Source organism: Nicotiana attenuata, unplaced genomic scaffold (genome assembly GCF_001879085.1).
Source record: "Nicotiana attenuata strain UT unplaced genomic scaffold, NIATTr2, whole genome shotgun sequence".
NCBI lineage: Eukaryota > Viridiplantae > Streptophyta > Magnoliopsida > Solanales > Solanaceae > Nicotiana > Nicotiana attenuata.
In genome coordinates, this window is record NW_017673552.1 from 51,767 (window position 1) to 74,663 (window position 22,897).

The following is a 22,897-nucleotide window of genomic DNA, read 5'->3' on the forward strand; positions in this document are numbered from 1 at the left end:
GGGTGATTTCGGATGGCTATCGGGATGAGTTTTGGACTTGTGCAAATTGCAGGCCTGCTGCTTCTGGTATTTCCGCTTCTGCGGAAAAGGAACCGCAGAAGCGGTCTCGCAGGTGCGGAAGGTAGATCGCGGGAGCGGTTTTCGTGTGGGCTTAGCAGGACCGCAGATGCGGAGTGGGGACCGCATCTGCGGAGTCGCAGATGCGACTTTTGGACCGCAGAAGCGGATCATGGACATAAGTGAATTTCCGCAGAAGCGAATATTGACCGCAAAAGCGGAAGTCGCAGAAGCGACAATATGACCGCAGATGCGGTAATGACTGGGCAGAATATTTAATTGGTCTTCTTCACGAATTTTTGAGGGTTTCTCATTTCTAACTTCGGACTTGGAGAATTGTGGGAGATTTTGAAGAGGGATTTCAAGGAGCTTCGATAAGGTAAGGATTCTTGGACTTAAACCACAATCCTATGGTATTATTACATGAATTAAGGCTGGAAATCTAAGAAATCATGGGCTAAAAATGGAGGTTAGGGCTTGAACTTAAGAGAGCTAAGATTAGGGATTTGAGGGGTCAATTGAACTCCGATTTTTGTGATTTTGATATGTATGAACTCGTGGCGAGTTAAGAACCCGATGATGTGAAAATTTTTGAGTTTCGAGAAGTGGGCCCGGGGCTTGGGTTTTGCTAATTTCGGGATTTTTGATATTTTTCGATCGTTTTTGCTTGGGCCTTGTTCCCCTAGCATATTGTGACGTATTCACTCTGGTTTTGGATAGATTTGACGCGCGTGGAGGCCGATTAGAGGGGCAAAGGCGTCGAGAGCTAGAGATTTAGCCGGTTCGAGGTGAGTAATAATTGTAAATGATATCCTGAGGGTTTGAAACCCCGGATTGCACACCGTAGTGCTATATTGAGGTGACTTGCACGCCGGATAGCGAGCGTGGGGTAGAACACCGTTGAGGGATTGTGACTTGGTTCGTCCTGATTGATGATTTTACCACGTATTTGACTGAAACTTATTTGTTATTATCATGATTTGGGCTCATTGCAATATTTGGGCTTCGTGCCAATTATCTGAACCCTTCGGGGATTTTTATCACTGTTTCCTCACTATTTTGATATACTACTTGAACTCAGTCCTGTTGATTATACTGTTTTACAAACTCAGCCGCTTTAATTGAACTTTGAGACTTAAATGATATTTCCACTGTTGTTTGGGCTGAGCACTACTATTTTATTGATGCCCGAGGGGCTTATGATGTTTTCTGGACTGAGTGAGGCCGAGGGCCATATGTGAGGATATGTGAGTGATGTGAGGAGGCTTTCAGGCCTTGTGAGTGATGTGAGGAGGCTTTCAGGCCTTATGAGTGATGTGAGGAGGCTTTCAGGCCTTGTGGGTGATGTGAGGAGGCTTTCAGGCCTTGTGAGTGATGTGAGGAGGCTTTCAGGCCTTATGAGTGATGTGAGAAGGCTTTCAGGCCTTATGTTATATGCCACGAGGTGGCTTGATATTGCTCTTGGGCCGTAAGGGGCCCCTCCTGGAGTCTGCACACCCCAGTGAGCGCCGTCGACGATATATGGATCGGGCTGCACGCAGCAGCGAGATGTGGATCGGGCTGCACGCCGCAGCGGTTACTATATGATACTGTTCTGAGAGTGATCTGAGAGAGTGAGCCCGGGGGGCTGGTACTGTTTGAGATATTGCCCGAGGGGCGACCTTTTCTGTGCTCATCTTGCATATTTACTTGCCTGTTATACTGCGGTATTTGTGCCCGAGGGGCGGATTTTTCTGTGCTTATCAGCACTAACTGTTTTGAAATCGTTTCGTAACTGTTGAAAAGATCATTTTCAAAAGAGATTTAAACTGAGCCAATATATTTCTAAAGATTTCACAGCTTCACTGTTTTCTTAAAAGATTGTACCCTGCTTCTATAAAGCATGTTGGTTGCCTTACGTGATTTCTTACTGCTCAGTCGTTATTTACCTTTATTACTCACTGAGTTAGAGAATTCACTTTACTCCCTGCACCTCGTGTGCAGTTGCAGGTATTTATTCACCCGGCAGCGGGTATTGGCTGTTTGGAGGCAAAGCTGTAGTAGTTTAGCGAGGTGACTGCCAACGTTCACAGCACCGTTTCTTTCTATCTTATTCATTATTCCTGTTAAGTGTATTTCTAGACTTGTAAACGTAATTACATTCTTATAGATGCTCGTGACTTGTGACACCCCGGTTAGGGCTGTGGTGGGTTGTATTCCGCTAAATAATACTATTAAGTCATATTTAAGCTGTTTATTTATGTTTAACTATTTTTGAAAAGACGAGTTGGGACAGTTGGCTGGCCTCGTCTTCACGAGAGGCGCCATCACGACCAGTGCGGGGTTTGGGTCGTGACAATATCGACCCCGCGGATATCTGTGTAATCCTCCCCACTGCTACTTCTCTCCACAGAACCCCCAAACTCGTACATCACTTTCCTGATACCCCGTCCACAATGCACCACCATATGCTCCACATCCACGAGGCCCGCGATGACCCGAACCACTTCCACAAATGTCTTACCCGCCCCCTCAGGCATATCAACCACCTGCCCGCAAAAGGTTCCAATCGAGGCCAGAGTATAAAATGAAAAGACTACTGAAAAAGAAAAGGCTTTCACCCCTATTGGAGAATCATATGCCAGTCTGTTTCAGAGCCTGAGGCAATTGGACATGTTGAAGACGATTCAGATAAAAATGCCAAACCCTCTGCCAAAGAAGCTTGATTTTTCTCAAAGGTGTGCATATTGCTCCGATGCCCCGGGTCACAGTACAGAGAAGTGTTGGCACCTGAAAAATGCAATTCAGAAGCTTATTGATGCAGGTGATATTGTCGTGCAAAATCCAGATACAGCAGACACTAGCCAAAGTCCATCGCCTGTTTGTAATGAGACGCATATGGTGGGTATGATTTGTTTTGAAAAGGAATATGAGAATTCTTCTGAGATCTTCGGAGGTCCACGCGCTGCAAAGCTTTCAGCGCCATCAGAGGTTGATCTTAAGAACGAGCAGGCAAAGGGAACCCAAAAGCAATTTGTTAAGAACAATGCGATGAAGACTTGTGAAGGTCCTAGTATTGTTGATGCAGAAGTCAGTGGCTAAGATGTTGAGCTTGGTAATTATAAAGATGCTCCTTTCTTGGCTAGCCAGGGAGGAGTCTTGGTGGTTTATTTTGTTGTCATTTCTGTTGTCCGGTTTATTTTAGGATTGTAATCCGGATATTGTCTTGTGGCACAAACCCTTCTATCCTTTTACATTGCCTGGTTTGTTTAATCGTAGTAACTCGTTTAGTGCTGTCTAGGTTTGTTCTAGGGTTGTAACCCCAGTTTAGTGCTTGTTTTGTTGTTCAAACCCCTTCACCGTTCGTCTAATACAATTTTCTGTTTGCTGTTATTTCTAGTCATTTTTGTTTAGTTCTCTTCTCCTTTTATAGTTCTCTTCTTGCTCGCTCTAGTGACATGACATGCACGCGTAATTCTAGGCCTGGTCTTAAAAGTTAATTTAATCATGAAGCAATGAAACAATTTTGAAGATGATAGGGACATTTAAGGGAAGTAAGTAAAGAGATTTTGAGATCATTTGAAGCCCGAACTGTGTGAAACTGGGGCAGATAATTTGGGAAGTTAATAGGGTGGCAAGAATTCGTTAAAGTAGAGTGCATCTCGGATGATTTGAAGCAAGCGACTTTGAGTTCAAATGCATCTCAAGTTACAAAATAAAGGAAGTTTTCTCCGAATCGACGGAAGATATCCATTGTGAAAAGGGAATCACCCAACGAGGGTTCTGTACTTGACAAGGAGCTAAAGAAAAGTGGAAGGCATATCAGTAATACCAATGCCGAAGCCGCAACAGAAATATTGCGCATGATCTTCAATTTTCATTTCAAGTTGCATGTGTTGTACTTGGCATTTTCAGGGATTGGGAGGCCCTCTTCAGCTACCCAAACACTTACACCATTTGATACCCTTTTGAGCATGTACTAATTTCTTTGACCTCCCCTCTTTTGGAATCAAGTTAGAGTCATACGAAAAAAAGAAGAAAAAAGACAAAGAGTTCATGCCCCCATAGGTTTATTTTAGAAAGTTCATTCCAAAAGAAAAATTCAAAAAAAAAGAAGGAAAGAAAAAGAGATAAAGAAAAAGGGAAAAGAAAAAAATGAAGAAAAAAAGAAAAGAAAAAAAAAGAGAAAAAGAAAAGAAAAAAAAGAAAAAGAAAAAGAAAAAGAAAAAGAAAAATAGCAACAACAAAACGTATCTTTGTGAACTACGTTCGACCTGATTCCTTTTAAGGATACGTAGGCAGCCTCACGGTTTGATCCCATCAAAATAAAAATCCAAAAGTCCCCAAGCAAAGAAACTGGGGCAGAAGTTGCTGTTTTGTAAAAGATCTGATTCCAAAAGTTGTAATTATAAACCCCTTCGAGTTGTTTTGAGCCTTTATGATATCCTTTCTTTCTAACCCTGTCCAAAAGCCACATTGCGGTCCAACAAAGACCTCCCGGATAATCTTTGAGAGTGCCAAGCTAGACATGCCAGGAGCATATGATATTTTACTATGGGTAATGCCTTGTCATCTGCAGAATCGGAAGAAATAAGAAGAAAAGAACAAAATGAGAGATTCTTATTGGTGAAAACCTTCACAGGCACCATAAGGCGACAGTGAGTTGAGAGAAATAACAAAATGAGAGAGGCTTGATAGTGAAAACCCTTCGGGCACTACAAGTCGAATAAGGATCGTGAATCAGATTGGATAATCGGAGCATTGAAGCCCAGTTTCACAGTTTAAGGATATAACAAGAGTTGAACATCAGACTTGCTGACAGATTAGGCCACTTAATCCAAAGGTGCATGTCATGGTCATTAGAGTTGGTATCCACATCTGATAGGTTTCTACTTTGTAGTTTTCGTGTTAGGAATCATCTCTTTCCATTGTCCTCTGTTCCTTTGTCTTGTTCATTTCCTCTTCCCGAGTCTGTCTGGTCAGAACAAGTGAGAAATGACTTCAAAATTTGCCACTAGCTTTCCAATTGCACAAAAGGGGATCTGGCTAGTACATCAAGGTGGCATAAGTCAAGAAAGAACATCATGCGCACTAAGTTGGTAACAATCAACGTGCTTTGGGATTCATGTGAAATACAAAGGTTTGGTATATGTCAATTCATGAACAGTGCAACAGATGGAGGGTGTTGGGTGAATGGATTAAAGGTATTTTCTGAGATAAGATTGACAAAGAAATGGTTAACCAGTGACAAGCAAGGTCTTCCAAGCGGAAATCAAAGTTATCATGGCAAGTGAAGGAGCAATAGACCTTAAGGCCAAAGCCAGTGGTTTAAGTCGGGAAGGAACAGCATGCGCACTGAGTGGGTGGCAAGTGACATATTTTGGGATTCATATGAAGTACAAAGGTTCGGTAAATGTCAATTCATGAGAAAAATGCAACAGATAGAGGATGTTGGGTTTGAACGGATCAGAGGTATTTTCTAAAATAAGGGTGACAGAGAAAGTGGTCAGTCAATAAACAGGCGAGGTCTTTCGAGTTGAAACCGAAGTTACCATAGGAAGTGAAGGAGCAATCACCCTCAAAGTTCAAGGCCACAAACCAACCATCATGTTTAAATTCACAAGTTTTCTTTGATTGAAACAGGGGCAGGAAATTTTATTTGTTCCGAAGAAACTCTCCGTGAGGAAAGCAGGTACCACACAAGCTCGGTAGTGAATTCCAGTACCTTCCTGGATGAAGGATTAGGTAAGTTTTGAGACCCTCGTAAATGACAAGGCCTGACGAGAGGGCTACTTTTGGGAATTGTAATTTGGCATCTAAGCTTTTCAATTTTGAGATAAGGTTTGGTTTGAAATTTTTAGGATAAAGGATTTTAGTTTAGAATTTGTTCTACTCACAGATGCTCCCAATATCAAACTGGGGCAGAAAAATCTCTTTTGTTCGTCTGTTTTGTTGTAATCAAGTTAAAAAAAGTAGCAGTTTCAGAGGAAGCAATTCAAGTGTTGGTAATCAGGAGCCCACCTGAAGAACGAAGGGAAGTAGCAATTCAAGTGTTGGTAATCAGGAGCCCACCTGGAGAACGAAGGGAAGCAGTTCAAGTGTTGGTAATCAGGAGTCCACCTGGAGAACGAAAGGAAGCAGTAATTCAAGTGTTGGTAATCAGGAGCCCACCTGGACAACGAAGGGAAGCAGTTCAAGTGTTGGTAATCAGGAGCCCACCTGGAGAACGAAAGGAAGCAGTTCAGGTGTTGGTAATCAGGGGCCCATATGAAGAACGAAGGGAAGCAGCGAGGTTCAAAGAAAGACAACAATCGGGAGCCCACCTAGAGAATAAAGGGAGGCGACAATATTTAAAGTAAGTTCGGCAGTCAGGAGCCCACCTGGAGAACAGAGGGAGAACAAGGCAAGAGGAAGATAATTCAAATGTTGTAAATCAGGAGCTTACTTGGAGAATAAAGGGAAGGCAACAATGGTCAAAGGAAGACGGTTCAATTTCAGCAATCAGGCGCCCACCTGAAGAAAAGGGAAAGCATTTCAGATTACAATTCAAGTCACCAGCAAAGGAATTTCACCTGGAAAGTACAAGTCAATAGAGCAGCGGAAACTGCAAGATCAAGTTTGAAGAAGTATAGATAGGATTCTTGTAATTCATAGATCATAGTGTAGTCTAGCTTCTTTTATTTTGTCTTGGTGTAATAAGGAGTTCAGCAAGCAGCAGCAGCAACAACAACAGTGAAATCACAGCTTCATGGTAGTCCCAGCTACCGAAACTTCCCGAACTACACTGACCTAATTCCTTTATATCCAAGGATATGTAGGCAACCTCGGAAGTAAGGTGCGGTCAAATCTTTCAAAAATGCTTCCCACGGAGTATTCAAACGGGCAAAAATCGCTCGTATCCGCTCAGTTTATCTTTGCACGAAAACTCTCCGTGTTTCCGAGCAAAGAGGGGCAGCTGTGAGCACGTGATTTTTGCCCTATATGAATTATTCCTATAAATTCAAACAAAAAAATTTTTCCCATTGTTTGCAATTTCGTGGATTTTTGTAGCATTTTTTGTTAATTGCTTGCATTTGTCTGTGCACGTTTATTTTATTTAATTCATGAAAAATACAAAAAATAAATTGCATTTACATTTAGGATTTAATTTTGCATTTCAAAATTAATTAGTAATTTAGTTGTGTTACAAAAATAGAAAAATCACCAAAAAATAATTTCATTTTTGCATTTAGCTTCGAATTTTTTAGCTTTCTTTTAATTTGAAAATTAATTATTTGTTGTAAATATTATTTTGAGTAATGAGTCTAATTTTGTAGGGTAATTTGGTTTATTAATTAATTTAGGTTTTAAATTTTAATTTGGAAAGGAGAGATTTTGAAAATTGAAAGAAAAAGAAAAGGAAAGAAATTGAAAGAGAGGTCTGATTTTTGGGCTTTTTATAATTAGATCTCCCCCAAGCCCAATCGATCCCACCCAGAAAATTGTCCAATTTGGCCCAAATTACCCTTAACCCGGTCTGCCCCCTTTTACTAATCAAAACGACACCGTTCCACCCCTTCCCATCTCAACTGTTGATCTCACAAGATCCAACAGACAGGAACTCAACCCCCATTCAGTATAGAACTGTCCGAAAAGCCCCCACCCCCTCAGAACCCCCCCAGTCCTTCTCGTCTCCCTCAGCAAAAAACCCTAGAGCCCGCCGCCCCTGAAACCTCTATCATATCCGCCGGCGGCGCCACCCCCAAACCACCCCAAATCCACACGACATAACACCTATGACCCCCTCACACCAAATCCAACACTACTTTCCTTCGAATCACCTCAGTCCTCTTCGAATTTTAAATCGAAAGTTTGAACCCTAAAATCCCAAAACCCAAATCAGTGAGTTTAACGAAGGTTTAAGGCCGAAATTGGCTTATCGTGTGTTTTCGTTTGAGAACACACGATTAAGGCCCATTTCGTTCAAAAAAATCGAAGTTTCCTTTGAAGGTTTTCAAGTTTTTATCCACCTGGTTTAGGTATTTCTCAGTTTCTTTTCCTTTCTTTCATGTTTCTTCTTCTTTTATTTCGTTTGAATTCTAGTCTGCATCTCCTCATGTTTCATCTCTTCTGTTTTTTGCTTTATTGTTTGTCGCTTTGAATCATTTCTGCTCACATGCTCAAAATTAAAGTCTGATGATTCACGTTTGTTTTAATTTCTTTGTTCTTTGTTGTTGTTTCATTTTTTTGGTTTTCAAAAGAAAGTAATTTTGAAAATTCTGCTTGGCCCGTTAAATTCATGCTTTTCTGATTTGAGTCTGGGCTCTGTTAATCAGAGGCCCAGGAAAAAGGAATTAAACCAGTCTTGCAAACCCATGGTTTTGGGCTGAACCATTGGGTCAAATTGACCCATGAGATTTTAGGGGTAAAAATAGGGTTTTCAAGGAGTAGTCTACGAATTCTAAGTAGGAGAATCTTTAATAGCTGAATAGGAAGCTTCCTAGAAGCTGGGGATTGGGACTAATCTGAAAAACCAATTTTAAAGCTAAGGATCAAAGAGCAAAAAATGAAAATTCAGAAAGGATTAAAAGAGAAAAATAAAACTCATTTCTGTTGCCCTAAGACTTGCCTATAAAGGCATTCTTTCTTGACTCACAAGTCAGAATTTAGAGACTGAAAATCCTAAAAAATTAAAACGGCTGGTTTTGAAAAACTTTGAAGAAGACACTGGAATTTTGCATTTCTTTGTTGAATTTGGCTTTGGTTTGTTTTTTTTTAAAACTTCTGAACGTAGAACCTTCAAGAGGTCTCTAACTCATTTGGAAAATCAAGAAATGGTTTGAAAACTGCTTTGCTGTTTGGTTTTGGTTGGAAATTGCTGCTGTTTGGTTCCATTTTTGCTGGGTTACTGCTGTTTGCTCCTTCTTAACCTCGGATTTTCTTTGTGTATTTGCTGTACCAGGTATATATATACTAAACCTCATTTGGTATGGCTCATGAAAGATTTGCTGTTATTGTTTGAGTTGGAAGCTTTGGCTTATGTGTCTGATCAGTTTCATCTTTTCATAGTTTGAATTCATCTAAGTCTGTATTAGTTTAGTTTTTCTCAATGTATAATCTGCTCCTTTTATGTTATTAGATACAATGTTACTAGATTAAATGTGATATGTAAACTTAGATACTTATTCCAATCCAGTAGTTTGGGGTGTTGAGGTTACTGAGGCATGTTTTGAATATGGAATTTTGGGAATTATAGTGTTAGAGGGTTTAATTGATTCATACATGCTTAGATCTGTTTCAGTCAAGCTTGAAGTTAGTGTGTGCTTTTGATATTCATTTCTGACTTGTGCTTACGGAAATAACAAGCATAGGTTAGAATATCAAACTTTCAATTGGAATCTATGTTAGTAAGTGTTTCGTCTATTCTTGAAACCATGCAGTGCCGTTTTGTTTAAAAGTCGTGAATAATATTGGATTTTAAGTAACAAGGTGATAGTGAACGAGTTATTATAGGATTATATCTTCATTATAAACATGGTTTGACATTAGAATGCACTTTGTATCATGCTTAAAGATAATCAATTTTAATTTTAATTTTCTGGAACCTTTTGAAGCATTGTAATTTGTAATCGTTTATGTGTATTGAATCATACAATTGGGCTGTAGCGTGTGGCCCAGTTGCTTTGAAGATGCAGTTCTGCTTGTTGCATTTATTCTTTTGGGCTTCAAGTGAGCCTAATTTCCTCTTTTGTGTGCGTATGGATGCCTGAGCACTTAGAGGATTGGGCCTGACATTGGTTTGGTCTTCCAGCCTATCGGGTGCTGAATTTCGACGTAACACCATGTTTGTGATTAACGAGTGTTAATTTGGACATTAGCCCTTAAAATAATAATGCCAAGGTCCCTCGGCCTTTTAATTAAGCTCTTCTTAATGAATTGAGGTGTGCCGTATTGGAGAATGAAAATAGTATATGGCTCTCAAAATTTCAAATAAGAATTTTAGACGTTTAGATGTGAGGCGTGCCATATTAAATAAGATATAGTTTATGGCCCTGAAAGTTTAGTTTGGGTTTTCCTTTAAAATTGGAATCGAGGTGTGCCGTGCCAAATAAAATCTCAAAACGCACGACCCTCGCTTAATTAATATTTAAAATCCTTAGAAATCGAGGCGTGCCATTTAGTTGAATTTTCCATCGCCCTCGCAAAGTTGAAAGTGCGTAGTTTCTTTAGGCGCGCTATTTTTAAAATTACTTTCCTAAACTCGGGTGTGCATTTCATGTGACCCAAATCCAAATCTCAACAACGTTAAATAAAATGCGTCACGAACCGTGGGTGCATTTCATGTGGCGTGGTTCAAAGACATATTTTTGATAACGTTGAATCTTCCTAAAAATTAATTAAAAGCGGCTGATAAGTTAAAATCTACCATAGGCTAAAACATGTATTAAAATCAGATAATTGAGCCAAAAATAATAGTTAAGCGACCGTGCTAAAACCACGAAACCCGGGAATGCCTAACACCTTCTCCCGGGTTAACAGAATTCCTTACTCGGATTTATGTGTTCGCGGACTATAAAACAGAGTCAATCTTTCCTCGATTCAGGATTTTAAACCGGTGACTTGGGACACAATTAATTATCCCAAGTGGCGACTCTGAATTTTAAATAATTATCCCATTTCGATTTTCACTTTAATTGGAAAAACTCCCTTACACCCTTTTCGGGATAGGAGAAAGGAGGTGTGACACTAATAATTGAAACTAGGAAATTATTTTGTTGTTTTTCAATTGATATAAAAGGCCTAGGGCTATGACCTTCACCTAGGTGTTTTCCTAACGGGTTGTAAACTTTAAAGCTTATTTTATTGGTTGGGGTGTATTATAGCCATCAACGCTCGAGTACCCACTCAATACCTCTCGGTCAAAGAGTGATTTTGCCCAATTTGACTTTCTCAAGTCCAAATGGGTATTGAACAAAATGGTTGATAAAAGCTCAAGTTGGGTTTTACTATCTCTATATTCAACCCTTTAATTGGGACTATCAATCTCTTGATTTACCCCAATTTCTTGTTAGCCAAATTTTCCTAGACTAAGTCTCTCTTTCTCAAGTAGAGACCAAGTCAAATAGGCATAAACTAATGTTTGCAACTATTAATTCTACAATTAAAAGCAAGAACAAGGATAAATAATAAACACCCAACCATAAACAAACAATAAATCAAACACCCATTAATCTAGGGTTGGGTCACAACCCTAGTGAGAATCCAGCTACTCATGCTTAGAACATAAGAAATAGAAGAAAAAATGATAATTAAACCCATATTGATAATTAAAATTATGAAATCTATGTTTAAAAAACTCAAAATGGCAAAAACTACTAAAGAGAGTAAAGAAAAACGTGTACTGTGGCTGCTGATGTCAAAACTTGATCTAAAAAAGTGGAACTCTTCTATTTATGCAGAGCTGAAATTTTCAGACAAAATGCCCTTTCGGAGGTTCTGCAGCCGCACAATTCCATGTGCGGTCCGCACTTTGCTTCAGCCTGACAGGATTGGAATCTTGCAGCCGCACAATTTTGAACCGCGGCTGCATCTCTCTCTTTCTTACGGTGCGCACATTTCTGAGTGCGGCCACACATGGCTCTTTTGCGGACGGCACCAATGTAACTGCGGCCGTGTAGCTGATCTTATGCAGCCGCACAATCATTATGCGGTCCCCACTTATGTTGAACTTGATGTACATGGTCTCTAAACTTTTGCTCTTGCCTAGCTTCTGCGATCGCACATTTCAGTTGCGGACCGCACTTCTCACAGATCTCTAATAAGTTCTTCTGCATAATCTGCGGTCCACACTTTGAGCTTTTGTGCCTGTGTTTTGTCCTTGAGTCCAAATCACTCCTTCATGAGCTGGATTTCATCTTTGGAGCTCATTTTCCAATACTCCTGCAATTAAGCATATTTCATCAGTTTTCGGGAACACAATTAAATTCTTTTGGACTAAAACGAAAGCAAAAAGGTGCTAATAAGTAGTCAAAATCCGCACATATCACAGCCTCCCAATGAGATCTCTTCGGTTGCTGCATGAATTGACTAAGTGTCTGAATGGCATAACAAATGTCAGGCCTGGTAATTGTAACATGCAATGAGCTTCCCTATTAGCCTTTGATAAAGGCCAGCATCAGGTAGTAATAGATCTCTCTCAGCACCTGTTGCCTTGTCATGCTCTATAGTAGTGAGTCTCAGGTTTGATTCTATAGGAGTGATAGCAGGATTAGCACCACTAGGTCCCAATTCAGAGATCAATTCAAGTACATGCTTACTTTGGTTCAAAATGACACCAGACTTAGACCTCCGGACCTCAATGCTTAAGAAATATTTGAGCTCACCCAAATCCTTGATCTTGAACCTTTGATGCAAAACCTGCTTTGATTCAGTGACTGCCTGTAACCAGTAAGTCATCCACATACACCAAAATCACCACAATACTTGCTTGACTTCTTAGAGTGAACAAAGAATAATCATGACTACTTTGAGAAAAACCTGCTTCAAGCAAAGCATCTGTCAACTTGATGTTCCATTGCCTGTAAGCTTGCTTAAGTCCATATAATGACTTAAGTAATATGCAAACTTTCTTCTCCCCTACTTCCTAAAGCCTTCTGGCATCTCCATGTATACCTCCTCACATAAATCACTTTGTAGAAAGGCATTATATATATCCATTTGATATAGGGTCTAGTCTTTTGAGACTGCCAAAGCAATTACTGATCTCACTCTTATTATTTTGGCTACAGGAGAGAAGGTATCATGATAATAAAGACCTTCTTGTTGACTATAGCCCTTTGCAATAAGCCTGGCCTTAAACCTCTTAATTCCACTATTGGCCTGTTACTTAATCTTGTACACCCATTTAGAACCTACAATATTCTTTCCCGCAGGCAAGTCAACAACCTCCCAAGTCTTATTTTCCTCTCTAGCTTGAATCTCCTGTTGCATTGCCTTAATCCACCTCTCATCCTTGGTTGCTTGTTTGAAGGTCTGTGGTTCTACCGAAGTAGAGAACTTGTCTAGGTAGCTATGATAGGTTGAAGTAGTGTTTTTATATGTCAGGTAGTAAGCCAAGGGTACTTGCTAGTTATTTTATTTGGTGCTACATAATCCTTCATCCAAATAGGTTCCTTGGATTCCCTTGAACTTTTTCTAAAAGGTGCAACTGATATTGGAAAAATTGTTTCCTGAGATTGTTTGTCGTGCAATTATTCTTCAAGGACTGAATGCTAATCCTGCATTGACTCTACATGGGCTTCCTCCTCACTTTCCAAAGTTGTCTCCTCTCTTGGACTGTTAGTAACTAGTTCATCATCTTCTATGGAATCACTGTTTGCTGTGTCTTTATTAGTACAGATCGGATCCAACTGTAGGTCTTGGGAAGCCTGAATGCTCAATCAGGAGCTATTGGGCATTCAACTGGTGGTGTTGAAGCAAAGGGAAATTTTGATTCCCTGAATACCTAATCCATGCTAACAAAGAATTTCTTAGTGGCCAATTCCATCACCACATAACCTTTTTGCTTCTCACAGTATCCCATGAATGCTGCAGGCTTTGCTCTTGCAGCAAATTTATCACCCTTGGGCACCACAGTGGCATAGCATAGACAACCTATCACTCTCAGTGTCCTAAGGATGGAGGTTTACAGTACATCATCTCATATGGACTTTTCCCTTTGATGGATGAAGATGGTGTTCTATTGATTAGGTACACTGCTGCAGTGATACAAATACTCTAGTATTTAACAGGCATATGGGACTGAAACTTTAACGCTCTTGCCACATCTAATATGTGTCTGTACTTCCTCTCCACAACACTATTTTGTTGTGGAGTGTGGTGCAACTACTTTGATGTGTTATTCCAAGATTTTGCAAAAGTTCATTACACTGAGAGTTAAAACATTTTGTGCAATTATCAGACTTAAGATCTTTACCATTGTTCCAAATTGGTTCTTTACCATCTTAAGCTGCAGTAAATATACCCATGTGTATCTGCTAAAATCATCCAGAACAGTTAAGAAGTAGTATTTTTTAGCAAATGTAGCAACTTTGTAAGGTCCCCAGAGGTCCATATGAACAAGAGATAATGGAAATTCAGTTCTAGAATCACTAGTGGGAGATGCTAGTCTAGTCTATTTAGCCAGTGGACAGACAACACATTTATTCAACATATCATTATTTACAACAATTTCTAACCCCATAGTCTTCATTGCACCAGCTGAATGATGGCCAAGTCTCATGTGCCAAAGTCTGCAATCCTCCTCAGTTGTAGGTACTGCCAAACCATGTATCTTCTTCTTATTAATGTCTCATGCTCCCTTGTATATGTACAATCCAGCATTTCTCTACCAATCCCCTTCTCCCTGCCAGTGTAGAGGTCCTGAAACAAGATAAAGTCAGGGAAAAAATTCGAACATGAGAGCTGCCTGGTTAACTTGGAGACTGACAAAAGATTGAACTTGAAGTCAGGAACATCTAGCACATTGTCTACTGCCTCTCCTCCAAATAGAAGTGCTTGACCAATGCATGAAATTCTAACTTTATCCCTTGTGGGTAAGTGAACCTTATCCTCAGATGGCTTCTTAGCCTTAGGATCATCATTTAACAATTTTTCAGTAGATGCTATATGATGAGTCGCACTAGAGTCTATGATCCAGTCATTTGTGAGTGTGTGTGACATCAAACAAGCAACAATCCCTGCCATGTTGGCTTGGCTATCACAAGTCTCTTTGTTCAGCAATCCTAGAATCCATCTATACGCTCCTCTGTGAAGTATGGTCCCTTCCCAGCAAGAGTGTTGTGCAGGTCACTTCGTGAAGAACCTTGTGACTGAGCAGAAACATTGTTAGCAACATTAAAGGACTGTTGAGTGCCACGACCAAATTGTCCTCCAGAACCACCATTACCATGACCATACTAGCTCCCAGCATTGTTAGCAATGTTGATTTTTTTCTTCCTTTAAAATCCTCCAGGTAACCAATGATCTTGTAGCAATTGTCCTTTGTGTGCCCTTCAAGTGCACAATACTCACACTGCTGAAAAGGTTTTTTTGCCTCTATAATTCGGATTTTTTTCAACTTGCATAGCAATTGGATTAGTTTTCTCATTCATGGAACCTAGACTAGGGGAATGCTGTGACTCATCCTCAATTACCATAGCATAAGCTTGATTAATAGAAGAAACATTATATTTCAACAGAATTTGTCTCCTAGCTTGATCATAAGAACCATTTAAGCCACTAAGGAACCGCAACAACCTCTGTTGTTGAAGGTGCCCAGCATAATCCTTCGAATTTGGAGCAGGTACTAGAGCATCATACTCATTCCAAAGACTCTTTTGTTTAGTGAAAATAGATTGAAACAGAATCAGTTCCTTGCGACAAAGTGGCTATGGCTCTGTGCAATTGGAAGATTCTCATGCGATTAACTTTGTCAAATCTCTCCCTCAAATCTTCCCATACGAGGTGCGCATTGGAAGCATACGCAATTCCACTGAGAAGCTCAATGAACACAGTGGTCATAACCCACGAAAGGACAATTGCATTACAAGTCTCCCATTGTTCATCCAATTCTGCCTTGCAGGACTCCTTAGTACAGGCAGCGGTTACAAAACCTAGTTTCCGCTTTTCTAAAAGAGCAATCTTCATCGTCCTACTCCAATCAGATCTTGTAAGCTTCACATGGATTAGAATTACACCTGGAGTATCAGATGGACCAAAGTATAGTGGATGTGTGTATGGCATCGTCGATTCTGCCATTGATGAATTGAGATGACTGAAAAGGAATCACAGCCGATTTACAATTGATTAACAAAACTAATGAAATTGCCAATCAGATTCACCTTGCGTGCTTCATCAGCATTGCCTACTCTGATACCATGCTAAAATGTACGAGAATCAGCGAGCTGCAGCTTGAGCTACAAAGCTCTTCAATGGCAGAAGCTTCGAGAACACATGCAGAAGGAAGTTTGAGAAGAAATGATAACCGCCTCTCTCATTATGCTAGCTAAGAGGTTATATATACAAGTGTACAACTTATATATATATATATGAGGTACTAAATACAACTTCATAAAAGAGCAAACTTATACTTGTAATAATGATCAAATTTCTGGATATTTTATTAGTTGCAAAATTAGATACAAAGAGGAGAGGCTATCGAACCGTATTTCCCTGCCTATATGACTTATGAGAACTGAGCAGTACTTTTGAGTTTTCACCACATGTAAAAATCACACTTTCAGAATTCTCTGAATTTCATAGTTAAGTTTTTCCTACTCTCATGAAGTACTTATCACCTTAAAAGCATCCAGCAGGCAAATTATTCTAGAATTATACACATCCCCCTTCCTATGTACATAGATTCTTAAAACTTGCCATGTTACCTCAAGAATATGCATTTCAGAGTATGAAAAGTAAATCCTTGTAAGCAAGACTATGATTACATTTTCTCGTGTACAGCTCCGGTAACCTAGTTATGTTCATCTGCTTTTTCATAACAGGTTAGGTAGGTTCACGAGGACGAGCAGCCCAAAGCGAGCTCAGAGCACGAAGACGTTGAAGATACTCTCCAAAAGCGAGTAATCCCCTAGCTATTTGGCGTGTAGTCAAGATAAGAGACATTTGTTGTAGTGTTTGGTGTCGAAGGTGATCTGCCTGTTAATTGATATGAGCACCACCAAAGATTGCTTTTGATAAGCATCAGCATGTATAAAGAGTAACATTGACAATGGTAATTCCGCCGTGCTATTAAATAATAAAAGGTGTTATCTTACCTGGTTAACAAAACTCTCCAGTGCTTCTAACTTTTCCATGCTAGAAAGCATCTGAGAACTGTAACTTCCCATTCCTGTCGTCATTGCTAGGATGCTTTGGGCCAGAGTCTGCTGAAGTTTATCCATTCCCTGAGTAAGAGCATCCTCAGCTTGCTGACAACAGTGTCGTAGATTACAGATTTTCACGATCTGCTGATCACTCAATGGCTCAAGTTGTGGCATCACAACCTATAAAAATTGGTGTGCAATGAGAAATCTCATATTCATTTAATTGGTAGCAAGCAGAAAGGAAATAAATAGCACTAGTGGATTCAAATACTAATGGATGTAATCTTGCTAGTGTTGCATTCCACCTGGTAATCAGGACAAAGAATCCGCGAAACATCATTAGATGAGAATTTCACATTATGCAGCAAGGATAAATATATGAAAATAGACATGGTAGAAGCCGAACAAAAGTTACAAGAAAACATGAGACTAAATTTGGGAGACTCTTTAAACTTAGATTGACAAATGATGACTTCGAGACATTTATGTATTCGGGTGTTATGACTACTTCAGCATATTTATATATGACCTACACTATGAAAACTATAATAAATCAAACACTACTAAGTGAAAATGCACCAGGGGCTACATACATTTATGAGTTCTGATGGTTTGAATCCTCCAATCCAGAGGAAAAAGCGCTCAACTGAAGTTCTCCACATCCCAGACATTAAGTAAAACACATCAGCTTTGGCCGCATCAGCTTTCATTCGGAAGAGATTGTGGTAGTGGCTTAAGACACTTTCTACCAGCAACTGAAGCTCCATTTCGCTTACATGGGATTGCAAAACATTCCTCAACTCTACGTTCTTTTTCTGTTGCTCTTCGACCCAGAGGCCATATTCTATCTCAAATGCAGCTATTCCTGCATTGGCAGCATCGGTTAGGAACAACGTCAAAGAGAGATACAAGCTGTTTGTCAAGAAAGTAACATGATGTTCGAGAAACCAATCTTAAATGGGCGCTTAATGAGCCACCTGAACCATCAGAGGAAGTGAGGCAATATTCTTGTCTTAGTAGCATGCGATTATCAGCAAACATAATCAATTTACCATTTCTACAGACATTGTGAAGATTTTAGCTAGACACCAGTGCATAACATAAACTAATGAAAAGTGGAAGTAGTCTATTATTTTACGTACGAGGATTGAGCAGGTCTGGCTGAGTTGGCATTAAGATTTTAAAGGAACAATTAATAATTTAAACTACTTATGAACAATGAGCTATTAAGGGACAACTCTAGCATTTGCAAACCTGGATTAATTGTTGCACTCAACCCCATGTTACCATTAGAACCTAAAACATACAGTCCCTGCAATTGTTCATTACGTGATGTTAGAGAATATGAAGTGTATCCATAATGGTTCGTAGATAGATATTCTTTACAAGTTAGAAAAACGCGCAGGAGAGGATTTCTCTGACCTGCTGTCGAGCTCTCTCAAGTTCCATTTCAAGTTGTGCTAGTTTCATACGGCTTGTTTCAAGCTGCTGAACATAAGCCTGTAAAAAGAGTTGGGAAAGGAATCAAGACAGAAGTTCTTCAAATATCTGTACTGAGAGGAATATAATGACCACAATTTCCCATACCTTTTTCCTCATACGGCTTTTACGGGCAGCTTCACGATTTTGTGCTAGACGCCGTTGTACCTATCTTACAATATAAAGATATACTTAGTCTTCACATATCAGATGTAATTTTTGTTTATCTATTACAACAACAACAACATCGACCCAGTTAAATCCCACTGGTGGGGTCTGGGGAGGGTAGTGTGTACGAAGACCTTACCCCTATCCTAAAGGGGTAGAGAGGCTGTTTCCGAAAGACCCTCGGCTCAAGAAGACAAAAAGAGGCTTTGTTTATCTATTAATTTGTTTCAATTTGTAGCGTATGTGCAAAAGCAACGCTCTGTTGATGTATAAAGGTAATCCATACGGATGTTCCAATACTTTCACCTAAAATATATAAGCCCAGGAAGAGAGATAAATAGGAGAAGGTCTGTTGTGCCCACCTTGTCTGAAATACTCTTTCCTGCTTGATTATCCTCTGAGCCCGAGGGTATAAGTTGTTCGCTTGAAGTATACCCGGACTACAATAACCACATGTAAATATCAGTCAGATAACTACAGAAACTTACAATTTATTAGGCAGAAGATGCATATATGGTGCTTTACCTTGTCATCTACCCTGTCATTTGGCTGTGCGACCATACAAGCACCAGTGCCGGGCATAATGTCACCTCTAAATGCGTCTTCCCACATACTCATATGGTGGAAAGGTTCGAATATCCCCATCCTTGTTGTGGGGGCAAATTGGGTTGATGGAGAACTCATGTTCATTGACTAAAACAAAAAGAAAAATTACATAACTTAGACGCGACTTTGAGATTACAGCAGAGAAAGTAGCAAGCAGAAAATCCATATGTAAGAAACTGAGAAATGATACGACAAGAAACAAAACAGATGTTTTATCAGATTATGAGCTACATGAGGCACTTCTATGCCACCAGAATGCAGCAATTCTATCAAAGAAATCGCCGGCATACTTGAAAGAACAAGGTATCTACTATAGCTTTATGACATGATATATACTGTAGTTGAGTTTCCACCCAAAAAATGAATGGAACTTAAAAATATCAGAGCCTGTCACAGTTGTATTATCACTAGTGAAGAGATAACCAGACAGAAGATACTGGAAAACTGTTATTGCCTTGGCGAAGTTCGACCTTCAAAAATATCATTTGAAGTTTATATTTTAATTTTTCTTCACTAGAGGGAAATGATCATAAATTATAGAGTTGTTTTGCATGTTATGTACAGAACCTAACTGGAAAGACTTGTGAGGAAGATGCCTCTAAAACCATATCTAATTTGTTTTTGTGTTCAAGGAATTGTGGTCTACTGTATACCCTCAATCCACCAACCCCTTACTGAAGAGGAAAAAGAAAGAGGGATTCCAATTTCCAGTAAGAAAATCCATCAAAAGTAGGTAAAGATATAAGCAAACAAGGCATACGACTGTTGGGGAATATTCTCAAACACTAGAATAGGAACACAGTATACCAAGATATACTTAAGAAATAGTGATCATAAACCTCTTACTAGAAAACTTGATTATATATTAGAACATGCTGCATCAACAGGGCAGCCAAGTGCACTAAGCTCCCGCTATGCGCGGGGTCTGGGAAAGAGCCGGACCACAAAGGTCTATTGTACGCGGCCTTACCCTGTATTCCTGCAAGAGCCTATTTCCACGGCTCGAACCCGTGACCTCCTAGTTACATGGCAGCAACTTTACCAGTTACGCCAAGGCTCCCCTTCATCAACACACTTAGAAAAAACAGAGCTTCACCAAATAATCTCTTTAAAGAAAAGTCTTTGATGCTTCTCATCAAACACACACAAAAATGGGTGGCGCTAGATTATTTCATGTAATCAGTGAACAGAAAACTGTATATGTGTGTGTGTGTGTTGAGACTGTAGAGACAGTCATATATATATATATCCAAGAATTCAACTGTTCAAGGTAAAACAATACTAAAAAGAGATGAAGTGCAAGTAATTGAGAAATTAAAGAAACTGTATTTGAAACAGATTAAAGGACCAACCTGTTCATCAATATGAATCAACTCCTCTGCAAAATAGAACAGCTACTGGTTCTTAGGTAAAATTCAAATCAAATAATAGAACTGAAGCTAATGAAAGTTTCAGAGGAAAAAAGTGGCATTTAGAGGCAGCTGGATAAAGGCAGAGGAAACAATAACAGACAAATGAAATAGTGTATAATTTATAAAACTAAGATTAAAGTACTATAAAGAAAGAAAAAACAAAGTATTAAAGAAGTTAGACTGCCTTTTGAAAATGCTTGTCAATTTTCTGAAAGCTTTATATCATTATCAAAATATAATACACACAGAAGCACACACACGAAGACGGACTAGGCATATTTATAAACTCCAGATTGTATTGTACTGTTTCATATACGCACAGTTTTGACAATGCGAGACAACTATTTCCCAACAGTCCTTAACTAACCTACCCCTACCCCCCCCCCCCCCCAAATCTGCACCAACCACGATATGGCTAGTGGCGAAATTTAGATGCACTAAATAGAGGCCAAGTTAGGATTAAAAATTTATGGTTCTGAATTCAAGTTGCAATTAAATGTTTATATATATTTAATGAATTTTGTAATACAAATACAAGATCTAAACAAAAACTACTGAACTACCTAATATTCTAACCCTGTCCCTACCTGTTTACCCGTAAAACAGTACAGTTGAATTTACATGTGATTTTTAGACAAGTGAACTAATTTGATCCTGAAATAATAAAATAATTGAAGAATTGTACAATACTTAGCCTTAAAATGTAGATGAAACAACAGAGATGAAAATTCCGGGGACAAGGTTTCCGGGCACAACAATGATGAGATCAAAAAGAGAAAGTAAAATTATATTGAGCTTTGTATAGAGTGTAGCGTAAGTTAGTCAGAAAATTCGTGTTCCTTACAATGATAAATGAGCACACTATTTATAGCTGTATCTAGGGAAAGAGTTCCTAGGATCGTGCCCTCATTTAATGTCAATTATGAAGGTCATTCATGAAGATGTAACAGTGAACATAACTGCCAAATTCTCTGTAACGGGTCGTCGCTCTTAATGCCGCATAATATTCTTTATAAAATGCTACTGGGCGCAGAGCATTTAATACACCTTCGTGAACGTTACCCCTTCCAGTAGCAAGCGGAATAGCTGCGTTCGGTCTTCGGCTATCCCTGTCTTGGGTTCCACGTGTCATTCCTTTAAACGACCACGTGTTATATCATATTTTATCCTATACACTAGCAATTAGAGCTGTCAATATGGGCCCAGTCCGTTGGGCCAACCCAGCCCATCCCATAATTAGTAGGGCTGGGCTAGAATTTTGGAGCCCATTTAAAAATGAGGCTTTTAAGCACGGCCCTAGTAAGCCCGTGGCCCGTGAGGCTTGAGTGAGGCTGGGCTAGGCCGGCCCGTGGGCCTAATAAAATACGTATTTAAAATATATATAAAATATAAAATATATATGACACAAAAAATAACATGAAGAGTATCCCAAACTTAAAGTTTATTAAGCTCATCATATTAAAAGATCAAAGTCTTAAAACGTTAATTAGTTTTAAAAATTTAATTATTCTTAATATTTAACTAATTAATATTGCATCCGAATTGTAGATGTAGATGAAAGTGAAGATGTTAAGACAACCTTCTCACTAGCGGATGCAAATGTGTTTGATGAAGATGATGTGTTGGATATCCCGTAAGCGTATGGACGTTCTCTTGAATACTTTTATTTGACTTTGACTTTCAATGAATAAAATATAGTCTTGTCTTTTATTTTTTTAGTGTTTATTGTGATATATTGGAACAGTATAAAAGTTACTAAGTTTTGTGAAATTTTTCCAATAAGATTTGTTTTAACTTTTAAATATTTATCTTTTTTAGGTTAGAACTTAAAGAAAAAATATAAAATTATATTTTAAGAAATAATTGGCCGGCCCCTGGAGCCCGCAGCCCACATAGGACTGTGGTGGACTGACAATTATAAGGCCCATCAAAATGGTGGGCTAGCCCGGCCCAACCCGTCAATTGCTAAAGTCCACGTGGGCTGGGCTAGGCTAGCCCAGCCCCGCCAGTATTGACAGCTCTAGTAGCAATGAATTTTGAATTGAAAATGTAAGTTTTAAAACCATGTAAATAACTCTACATATACTTATTTTTTAGCACATATATACAAAATTCGATCCTGGAACATTGACTTGTAATATGTATATATAACCTTATGTATACTTATTTTTACACTTACATAGTAACGTATAGATAAGGTTGGACCTCGAAACACCAAGTTGTACTGAATCTACAATCACATTATTGTTGGATCCACCATAGAATATGAACCCCTTGTTTTGCTAGGTGTTTCTCATGGCTTATTTGGCCTAAAGATTTTTCTTTTTATCTTAAATCATTTTTAAAGGAATAAAG

The 22,897-nt window shown here is 39.2% G+C and overlaps 1 protein-coding gene across 1 annotated transcript; it reads right to left on the reverse strand.

The window, feature by feature from the left end:
* Positions 1-16,154: 16,154 nt before the first annotated feature.
* On the reverse strand, positions 16,155-20,839 carry LOC109216704 (transcription factor TGA1-like). The gene is made up of 9 exons (XM_019380890.1): positions 20,483-20,839; positions 19,050-19,217; positions 18,887-18,964; positions 18,465-18,524; positions 18,300-18,377; positions 18,132-18,189; positions 17,471-17,742; positions 16,830-17,057; positions 16,155-16,710 (listed from the first exon to the last, which is right to left on the reverse strand). Exons 2-9 carry the CDS (start codon positions 19,212-19,214, stop codon positions 16,558-16,560), a joined length of 1,092 nt encoding a protein of 363 aa, XP_019236435.1. The 5' UTR covers positions 19,215-19,217; positions 20,483-20,839; the 3' UTR covers positions 16,155-16,557.
* Positions 20,840-22,897: the final 2,058 nt, after the last annotated feature.

What these genes read in the sequence shown, in the direction of transcription:
- LOC109216704 (XM_019380890.1), bottom strand. Translation starts at nt 19,214, where the DNA reads ATGAACATGAGTTCTCCATCAACCCAATTTGCCCCCACAACAAGGATG. An exon ending in GAAAGAGTATTTCAGACAAG is followed by an intron (nt 18,525 to 18,886) that starts GTGGGCACAACA and finishes ATTGTAAGATAG; the next exon opens with GTACAACGGCGTCTAGCACA. An exon ending in TGGAGAGTTTTGTTAACCAG is followed by an intron (nt 16,711 to 16,829) that starts GTAAGATAACAC and finishes ATCAATTAACAG; the next exon opens with GCAGATCACCTTCGACACCA.